Source organism: Stegastes partitus, unplaced genomic scaffold (genome assembly GCF_000690725.1).
Source record: "Stegastes partitus isolate 25-593 unplaced genomic scaffold, Stegastes_partitus-1.0.2 Scaffold1121, whole genome shotgun sequence".
NCBI classification, from domain to species: Eukaryota; Metazoa; Chordata; class Actinopteri; family Pomacentridae; genus Stegastes; species Stegastes partitus.
Window position 1 is genome coordinate 64234 of NW_007578852.1, and position 10897 is coordinate 75130.

Genomic DNA, 10897 nt, shown 5'->3' on the forward strand with positions numbered 1-10897 from the left:
ACCCATCAGAAACACTCCAACCCTAACCCCCCATCAGAAACACCCTAACCCTGTCCTAATCTTCCCCTCTCTCCTGATGTAGTTGCACTCGTGGATTCTTTTCTTTGTCTTCTTCTCGTCTGCTTGTTTCTACAGGCCGATGTTTAAAAATGAACCTGTCACCTGGTAAACCTAAAGCGTAGTAAACCTGCTTCCCACATTTTATGTTGACAGATGATGAAAACTGTCATTACCTCCAGCAGACGCTAAATGTTTCATGGCTCCCTAATTAAGTCAGACCAACTTTCCACATGCAGAGGTGGAAACCACTAATGTTTTTTTGACTTGGTTTCCTGAAGGGATAACTGTTCTGACTTTTTACAGGACACTGACAATATGTTCCCAAGTGTCTAACAATACAATTCACCAGGGTGTTGGCGTGACAAGAAAATCGATTGTCCACCGCTGCAGAGATGTTCGATGCCTGTAGCACAGCTTCTGCCCCGGGCTTATGTTCTAACCAAGACAGAAGGCCAAGTCTACAGGTTGCAGAGATGCTTCAGTGTTAAATGTCTGAAAACCAAGCAGTGTACCCAGAGAACTTAAAGAGCCCAGATTCCCCTTTTTTGGTTTTTCCCCTGTTCTTGAATGTGTTATATGGCTGTTTTCTGTCTGGTCTGAAACCTTACAAAGCCCAGTGTCCACGCTGGAGGGAGTTAAGGAGGTCGGGTTCTTATCTACATCCTCATGCAACACATTGGCATGAGTCCTGCTTAGTAGCTAGTTTGTCTCGTCTTCAAACAAAAACTGAACAACTTCTTTACCCTCTTCCATTATTTCCTCAATAGAGTCCCCTCAGCTAGGACTGGGATGCTGCTGACAGCAGGCAAAAATACAGCACGAGAACAAATGTGTTTCTGAGCATTGAAGCATGTAAACACAGTCGTAGCAGATTCTAAATCTGTAAGTGTGCATAATTAGTGCTCCTTCAAGCTACTTTAAACCATATACAACAAACCTTCCTTGACTTCAGCACAGCTCAGTTGATCTTTTCATCTCTTCGCCTCCTCTGACATGTTACACATGGAAGCACTCAGGACTGGGCTCAGGTTCATTGTGGGTGATTGTGTGTTTATGTGTGTCTGTGTGCAAAGAAGCTGGTGTTTTTCCATGATGAATATTTAGGTTCTGCTCACCACCGTGCCGTTTCAGTGTTTCCCAGATATGCAGGCCTCTCATCTTTTTTCTCCGTTTCCTTCATCCAGGCCTTGATTTTTGGAAAACTTCATGTAAGTGCTGAAAAGTGAAGTGTGACTGACCTTCTGGTAGGCAGTCCACCAGGTACAGCTAAAGCACCAAATAAGAATATTGTTTTTACTGCAGCACTTTGTGATGGATGTGGTGTGAAACCACAGCGTTCAATCAGCCCATCTAGTCAGTGGTGAAGCTCACAACATGCACATTTTTGTTCCCTGACCCAGAATTGACAGACGCTCTGTCAGTGTCCTGCAGTTCAGTGCAGCCAAAAAGTAGTGATTGAGCCTTGGAAGCAGTTCAAGCCATATCCTTGTTAACATATTAATGCACAGTGAGCGAGAAAGCTGTCCTTCTCGTCTCCACAGATCTTAATGGCATACTTAGCTTAATGGTTTTTGCCACACTTAAACTCATTTCCTTTGTAGCTGACTTTGGTTCGCTGATGTAGTTAACCATTCATTGCCAGCAGCTTCTTTTTATCATCTCAGTTGTTGTCGTACTTAGCTTGACACTTAAGGCTACAATTACAATCACATACCTTGTGGTGCTTTGTTGCACGATGGGCTAATGAGCGACTCACTGTCAGTAGTTTCCTGACATAAAGAGCATCCTCGCTCTGGTGTCTCCACTGTGCAGCTCGTGGCTCTGCCTTTAGCCACACTTTAAGCTCTGTTGTTGGTGTCTTTTTAACCACAGCCATGTGCTGAGTTTTACTGGGTTGAAGAAACTCTCTCCCCGTCTACGAGACATAAAAACGTGTGGTCCAGTGTAGCACTTAGCATAAAAATAGATATTATTGGTAGCTTGCTGTACAATGAGCTAATTAGGCATTTAGTCTGGAAATAATTCCTTTCTGTAAAGAACTCATTTTCCCAACCACTCATGTGCAGTCGGAGGAGTCATAATTAGTGGAGCGCTTTCAGCTACATACGAACCAAACCTGCCGCTTGGTTTTGAAGAACAGTTGTCTGATTTGCCATTCAGATTGCTGCCATGATTTTCATGCAAGAAACACTTGTGTTCTTCGAATTTGATGTCAGACTTTAAAATGCAGAAGAAGTAAAACTTTGCTTATCCAAGTTCCCTCTCACTACAGACTTGCTTCATTCTTGTGTGCTGCTGCCGTTTCAGCGTGCATAGAGCTGCTGTAGAGAATCTAGACTGAAACCAGCGGTCGCAGGCTCAGACCAAGGCTATGCTGCTAACCACTGCTGTACACAGCTACAGTTGTCAAGGAGCTTTCAAGTTAATAGAATGGCGTGGACAGAAAGATGTATTTTTAAGTGGAGGCTCTACTTACTCTGAGTGGATACCTATGGCAGACGGATTAGCCAATCAGCTGTAGCTCGTCTAAGCAGTGAACTATTACTGGAGATCTGTGCTGTAAAGAGGGCACGCTGTCAGTCAATCAACCAGTCATTAAGTAATGACACACACACACACACACACACACCGTGTCACCAATAATTGAGTAGCGACGACATTCTCTCTCTTTCCAGACACACACACACTCACACAGTGTGTCAGGAGTCATTATTTAGGCTGCCAGAGGTAGATTTATACCCACAGCTCTTTCCATAATTGAACAGTTTCGTCTCTGTGTTTCCGCTTCGTCCTGCTCAGTCAGCAGCTTTACGATGAGCCCTTGGGCCTATGACACCTTCTGTTTCTCAGTTTGAAGAGTGTGTGTGTTCAAGAGATGGAGTCTGAGTCCAGAACTCAGGATGACCCAACCCAGAATACAGACGTAAGGACTGTTTTGTTTTTCTCTTTAACATCCTGTTGTTAAAAACGTGACTGAGTTATGTTTCCATGAGTGACTGAGCTCTCATTGGCCTGCGTTCTCCTTCCTATCCAGGCAAGTCGGATGCAGAGTGTGAAGGCATAGAGCAGACAGTTCTATTCATGCTATAACAGGTCCGTGTGGGTCTGGACAGTCACATGAAACACAGAAAACACACCTGGCTCCTGTGGATGTTTCTGAGAGGATGTGCCTCTGCGCTTTTTACAGGATATAGTTTGCGGCTGGGCAGCAGCACCGTGTCAGTGGCTTTTTCCTGAGATGTGTGAAGCACAGGATCTCTGGAGAGTTCAGAACTTTGCACTGCATGAAGGCACCATCGATGTAAAACATGTACAAACTACCAATGATAAGTTATAAAGGAGAGCTTCTACTCAAGCATTTGTTTTGTTGGCTTACGGCAGATGATGCACTTTACGTTACCACAGAAACACAGAAGGCCCGACTTGGTCTTAATTCAGCTCAGCAAAAAAAGGAAAAACTTCCTGCAACAGCAATTGTAAGTACAGCAACAGATCTGTAATAAATTATAATGAATGAAACTTATTTAAATGATTTGACTGACCTTTACAGATGCTGCAGTGGAGACCCTGATGGATAGAAACAGGAGGTGGGAGAAAGATGATGAAGAGGATGTGGGATGGAGGAAGCAGAGGAGAGGGGAGGAGAGCCAGAGAGCAGAATTGGATTAGACAGGTGGAGGGAGATGGAGATGGAAACAGGAGGCTGACAGGAGCTGTGTGTGGTCACTAATTAGGAAAATGGTGGGGCGAGGTGGAAAGTGTCATGTTTCCTTCTTCGTGTCGCTCTCTCTCATCTCTATCCCCCCTCTCTTCCTCCATATGGGGGGCTAATTGCAGCGGTAAAGGGCACCAAATTAAAACAGCTTAATGTCAGCAGCTGGGAGCTGCTTATCCAGTGTTAATATCTAATTCTGTGTGTGTGTGTGTGTGTGTGTGTGTGTGTGTGTGTGTGTTGGAACAGCGATGTGAGTGTTTGCAGAACAATCCTGCAGACTTTCACTGTGTAAACAAACCAGGGAAGCTCTGCACACATTAGATGAACGGATGAACCAAGACTCTGCAGTCAACTCAGAGCTATTAGCAAAGGCTAGCAAAGGTTAGCAGTTCACTCTAAACAAGACACAAACAGAGCGGAGATGGCCGTGTGAGTCATGGAAACAGCTCCACCGCTGCAGCAGCACTAAATCAGCAGCTGAGCCGGTGGTTAGGATCTGCATAAAACAACACTAGACAGAGTTATGGCACAGAGAGAGGCGCTGAAAGGTTGAGAAGAAAGCGAGAGATGTTTGGAAGGAGCAAAAAGAAGAGACATAATCTTAACAAAGAGAAAGAAAGAGCTGCGGGTAGACAACAGCAAAGGATGAGTGGAAATCAAAATCCAGCTCAGGGAGAGACGACAGAGAGAGAAAGAGTTCTGAAGGAGAAACACAGAAACAACACCAGATAGGATTTCACTTCTTTGCCGGAGAAGCAGAGAAAGAGTGAGATTGACTTTGTGTGTGTGACGGAGACAGCATGTGTGTGTTTCTGTGTGTGTAGCTTTCTGTGGCGGTGATGGTGGTTCTGCAGAGCAGAGCTGAATCTGGTCCGACTTATTGAGACAAATGACAGAGACGAGGGAGGAGGGAAGAAAAGTCCACCAAGTGAAGAAGAGAGGAAAAAGTAGCTTGTGAGAGTAATTTGGTGAGAGGTCTGTGGTGTCAGCCCTGTGCCATGCCGGCCACACAATCTGCTGTTCCCTTACGTCAACGTATAGACACACACACACACACACACACTTTCACCGCGGAGTGTGTGTGTGTGTGTGTGTGTGAAGAGGGAGAGAGAGGGAGCTGGTAAAGCATTCAGGGCCATTTAAGGAATCCTAACCAGCAGTAGAAAAGTGCTTATTAAGACCAGAAGGTCTTGGGGTTCCACTGACGTACCCCGATGCTGACGTGTGTGTTTGATCTACGGTACAATGGCTGCATGCTGCTGGCTCCAAGGTCAGTGTGAGTGCAGCATCTATCATCGTAGCACTGTGTGTGTGTGTGTGTGTGTGCGTGTGTGTGTGTGTGCAGCAGATAAACTCACAGTGTGCCACGGTCAGCTGAGTGCCAGCTCAGGCCCGGCTCGCTCCGTCACTGCCTGGATCCTGACAAACGTCAGCTTTTAGACACGGTCCTGGAGAAGAGCAGCGTACAAACATCGTTAGTTAGCATCGAGTCTAAATCTTGGCTTTGCTCAAACATCACAGCTGCACTGTTCAAATATTTCCATTTACTCTTGTGCAGTGAGGCAGATGTAGAACGGACTGTGAATATTTAAAAAGCAGAGCTCGGACCGGGTCCGGTAAGTCCGGTACCAGCTGCTGCGTGTTGAAGTGTTTATTTAGTGTTTGCAGGTCTTTCCACTCTGTCCTGTCCTTTAATGCTGTTTGTGCTGTTGACAGAAACCACCACCGTCCCCGACACAGCGACCCCGACCTCGCCCAGGGTGGAGCAGACGACTCCGGCGCTGAGACCCGGTACGCATGTCGAAGCGCTCTCACACGTATGCAGATTTCACACAGGCGCACACACGCATCCATTTCTGCCTGCCTCTCGTCCACACACACTCACGCTCTTCAGGTCAGGCTCATGATGGCGGCGTGCACCACGGGGCCGCTGGGCTCAAGAGTCCCACAGGAAGCTCTGTTTGAGTGAAAAGAAGCTCTCACGGCCCGAGGATCTCCCTCCTCGCACACAGACACACATGTCAGGATGTGACTTCACAGTCGCCTCACAGCAGCGTCTCCAGAGTCGGGTTTATCGGGATAGATGATGTTCAGCAGCTCCTGGTGCTGCATTACTGGATTCAGCCATTTAGACTAATTAAAGCTTGTTTTAGTGTCTTATTTCCAGTCCTCTTTTATTTTCGCTCTGTGTCTGTCTTTCATGTGTCTCATTAAGCTTTTTATCAGTCACCCTTCACTTTGCGGCTTCGTTCTGTCCGTCGTGTGCCGCTTTGATTCGTTGTCTTTGCAGCGACTCGCTCATCGCCGCCGTCTCCTGTAATTCTCTTTCTTCACATAATCTCTCCCTTATTCTTCTACACTCTAATAATTGTATTCAGCACGATTGTTTGAGATGTCACGTTACATTTAGACTATTGCCAAAACATCTAAACACAATGGGAATATCTCTCACAGCACTTTCAAAATAAAGAGAAGCCGGCCATTATGACATCAAGTGTCGTAAAAGGAAAGTGAGAAGAAAGAAGTTTAAAGCTGACACAACACTAGAAAGCAGAGAAAAAACAAGAAGAGAAGATGAGCTGCCAATCAGTCGTGTTTTATTTAAAGAAAAAGATGCTCTGTGTTGATAATCTGTCTTTTTTCCTCCCGACTGGCAGCCACCACCCCGTCCCTGTCGGCTGTGTGTGACTTTGAGCAGAGCCTGTGCGGCTGGTCGGCTGATCCTCAGTCAGGTGTGAGCTGGTCGCTGCACACGGCCAGCAGCAGTTCAACTGGACACGGCACGCACGGAACCAGGCAGGACCTGGCGCTGGGATCCGACAGTGAGTACATCCAGGCCTTTACAGGAGCTCGTTTATACGCTACAGAACTGTGGAAACACAGAGGTTACTGTAGGAGCTCGTCATTCAAGAAAAAAAACTCTTTTATTCAAATTCTTAGACGCACATAAACTGTGGAGCTATTATACAGTGAAGCAGCAATAATCACACCAGGAGCTCCTGCTGCACATCGACCAAAAGTTTAAAGCAGAGAAGAGACCCAGGCAGCGAGAGTGAGCTGGAAATGAAACGTTTTGTAATATTTCTATTTGATGCACCATGTTTTAGCTTCACATCACAGCCTGCTTTGACAGGGAAGGTCATGGCGGCTTGAAGCTGTTCTTTCTGTGCTTGTTATTTGGTTTTCATTAGACAGAGACAGGTCTGTGGGGATGGAGAGCGTCCAGGGAGGTGCAGTCCGGCGGGGGGTCCAACCAGGAACTCACTGCTTTAAGGCGTTTGTTATCTTACCTGAAGCACTCTGCTGTCACATTGGCCCATTTTCAGTTATCTTTTACTCGCCCAGAACATACTGTATCTCCTCTCTGAGACAAAGCAGACTGCACAATATGTCAAAAAAAACTTAAAGTGAACTTGAATAAGCTCAGAAATAATGCTAAGCTACAAACAGCCCATAATGCAACCCTCTGCCTGCACTGACAGGTTCAGCCTGGACCATAGGAGGAATACGAGCTGCTCCGTTAGCACAGCTGCAGTTCAATGTACAGCCCCGACTTCTTTAGCATCATTTTCAGGAAAGATTGTTATCTCATAAAGGGCCAGCGTGGTCTGGAATACAGGCCGCTGATAAAACGTCAGCATGTATGCATCAGTGGCAGCATCCATGTCATGTTTCTGACATTTCTCTTAACAAGGATAACATAACAAGGAGAAGAGTAACTGATAGTTACAGCTCTAATGTGCATGCTCTCTCACACAGACGCACACTGTACACATTTACCAAGCAGACAGTCCATCTTCTTAAACCTCCACAGAGTTGGAACCCATTAAAAGGATTTATGGGTCGGTCTTCTCCTCTAATTAAACAGTCAAACTTTCTGAAAACTCCAGTGCCCAGTAGAAGCACATTCATCTTTCTGGGCATTCCTCATTTCAAGATATTTCTCATTTTCTAAACACAAAAGAGAGAGAGAGAGAGAGAGAGAAAGCATCGTCATGGTGAAATGTTTGACCTTCCTCAGCACAAATGCTTCTTGTGCTAATTAGGAGCAAAGCAGTTGTCCTGTGGTGGAACATTATGCATCCCAGTGCTGGGAGGAACCACAGACAACAAGCATGATGCAAGGATTTCACTCTGATCTGCCCAAAGTGTGTGTGCCACATCTTAATTAGAGTTTTTAAGAAATGTTCAGTTTAACAGTTTCACTTTCTCTAACCTAGTTTGTTGCTTTATTTTCTACTTTTAGAGGGTTTTACACTTATTTAGACGAAATTCAGAACTTTTTTGCATCTCCTTGAAGTCGTCCTGCTTTATGTCTGCATTTCATTCTTGGAGCATCTCTGTATAAACTGTAAATCTTATCTTGTTTGCTCTCTCTTTGCCTCCCTTCATTCTATCCTGCCTTTTATTTGCCTCTGACGTCTCTACAAACGTCTCTCTGCTCTCAGTCGTCCTCTCGTGGTTCGTTGTTTCCCTTGAAGCACCATATTTCTGTCATTCCACCTGCTTGAAGTCATTCGCCTCTTTTTTTATTTTGAATTTAACTCATCTCTACATTTTCCCTTCTCTTCCTCCTCCAGTCCTCTCACTCCATCCCTGATCACCTCCTTCTCTCCTCACTGACCTCCTCCAGCTCCCTCAGCACCACCTGCTTGTCTCGATCTCTAATAAGACAGCAAGAGGATAACCAGACCGTTTATCAATCAATCACACACACACACACTCACACACACACCACACACACACACACACACACACACACACACACACACAGCCCAGGGCAGTCAGATAAGTCAGATGATGTCTTTGACAGAAGTGCTGCCTTAGCGCTCCAGCTCTCCCCGAGGCTCCACACACACACTTACACACCACAACTCAAGGTGGGACTGTCCATGTGTTAAACACTCAAGGTGTGTGGGTTTATTTCACACACACACACACACACACACACGACCTTGCCATCCAGCAAGGTTTCCTCGTATCTGTAGAAACCATCCAGGTCATGGTTGGCTGAGCAGCTCCTTCATAAACAGACAGAGCCGTGACATAAGGCGAGGCGCTCCGTCTCACCAGGCCGCCGTGTGTGGATATGAATGTGTGAACGCACGTGTTTCTATGCGTCCTGGTTGGTGCGCGCCTGTGCACGTGTCAGTGTATGTAATTGACTTAGCAGCGTCCCTGTCTCGCTGTTTGACAGCAACATGACATTAAGTCTTGTTGTACAGCAACATGAGCGCGGCGCCCTGTCTGGAAGCTGTCTCCATATGCAAATCAAACCCATAGCCCCGTCATTAAAAGCCCTTTTAGGGTTTTAAAGGAGAAATGCCGACCCGCACATAGCTCATGAGTTATTCTTTTGATCTCAGATATGGCACGACTGAAATTGTTCACTCTAAAGATTTTCATCAAGGAAACCCTTCACAGCAGACGTTGTTGGAGGTAGAACACTTATTGATAACGAAGGGTTGAAAGAAGGTAAAAGCAGATTATTGACAGCATAGTTTTAGTTTCTAACTCTTGATGACATTGTGGTGAATTCTCTGGATGTGATGGGATTACATCCCAGGAGACACTCGGCCCTGCATAGAAACCTGAACACAACAACATACAGGAACAACATAACTTTACTGTTAAACCAACAGAACGGACAGACGAAGAAGCTGCACCGGTCTACACGCATCCAACACAATGAACCCATCAGACCCTTTCACACGCTGTCATGTCCATGAATCTGAATGAGCCTCCTGCTCACTATTCTGTCAGAGACACAACAGGTCGGGCTTCAGGAGATTTCATCATAACTTTCCACTCTGCAGAAGTCTGAACTCCATGCAGCTGCATGAACAGGACGGTACAAGCGATGCACTTCAGCTTTTGTGAAGCAGTTTGGGAACGTCCACATCAGCGCATCAAAACATGACAGAGAGGACACACACACCGTTTCAGTCAGAATTACAAAACTCCTCAACAGCTGTGAAATGTCCTTTAAAGTGAAACTTGACTGCCATGAAGACAGAGTAAGCGGTCAGATGAACTGGACTCACCAGTACCTGAACCAGGCTTTGAGGTCCTGTAATAAATACCTGCAGCATCAGACAGAAGCAACATGCACACCAGTGTCTAGAAAGAGAGAGAGTTGAACAGCTTTATGCACCTGGAACACCAGCAGGACCTGCATTGATTATAATCATAAATGATCCCTGACGTGGAGACAGGACCGAACAGCAAGACCCACTGAACGGATCTCCAGCTCTGTCAGCTCCAGGTGATCATGTGTGACCGTGCAGCTGCCCTCAGGTGGAGCTCTGAGCTCCATCACAGCCTCTGAGACATTTTTATTTTACAGGTAAAGAAGCAGTTCTGATTAGGAAAGAGCTGTCATTGTTTCAGAAGCCATACATCAGTTTTCTGAGTTTGCAGCAAGTTTAGATGTAATATTGAGTTTATTGGTGCAGCATCATGTATCAAACATCACCTGATGTCCAATCTGGTGCCTATGACAGACAACACATGGCTCTGTCCTCACTGTTCTGGTACGTCGGAGTGAAGCCACGAGGAACAGGAATGTAGAAGTGGTGTATGTCTGAAAGACAGGATGCCATCCCTTTAACAAACCCATGAAGCGCAGCGTTACGTACGCCGTGTCTGAAGAGCCCAGACACACACAGTGACTGACAGACGAACACACAAACACACCCACACAGCTACAAACAGAACCAGAGACTGAACTAGCGCTGGTGTAAACAGACACCAACACACACACCAGTTCCCTCCCTCAGAGCCAATTCCACATCCCTGCCTATCCCTCCCATGGAGACTTGTTAATTAATTCCCTCCCTTTGTACGTTCGCCAAGATCAAACGCGGAACGACGGAAAAACACTGCAACTTTTCTCTAACTGTACTTAATGAGCAACGGTAATTTAGGTCCTTTTTTTATCCCGTTGCCTCCAAGTGAAGAGCTGAGCTACCTCAACCCAAATCCATTATTCATTAAGCTGACGAGCTGCAAGAGCTGTGGAAGGGATAGATAGATAGATAGATAGATAGATAGATAGATAGATAGATAGATAGATAGATAGATAGATAGATAGATAGATAGATAGATAGATAGATAGATAGA

General features: G+C 45.8%; 1 protein-coding gene across 5 annotated transcripts in view; it reads left to right on the forward strand.

The window, feature by feature from the left end:
* Positions 1-10897, forward strand: part of LOC103368088 (neuropilin-2-like) — a 91896-nt gene that overhangs the window by 60796 nt on the left and 20203 nt on the right. For all 5 annotated transcript variants that reach the window (XM_008296337.1, XM_008296341.1, XM_008296338.1 and 2 more), the window contains exons 12-13: positions 5492-5566; positions 6433-6597. In XM_008296337.1, coding sequence (XP_008294559.1) covers positions 5492-5566; positions 6433-6597 — 240 coding nt within the window. The remainder of the gene's footprint in view (positions 1-5491; positions 5567-6432; positions 6598-10897) is intronic.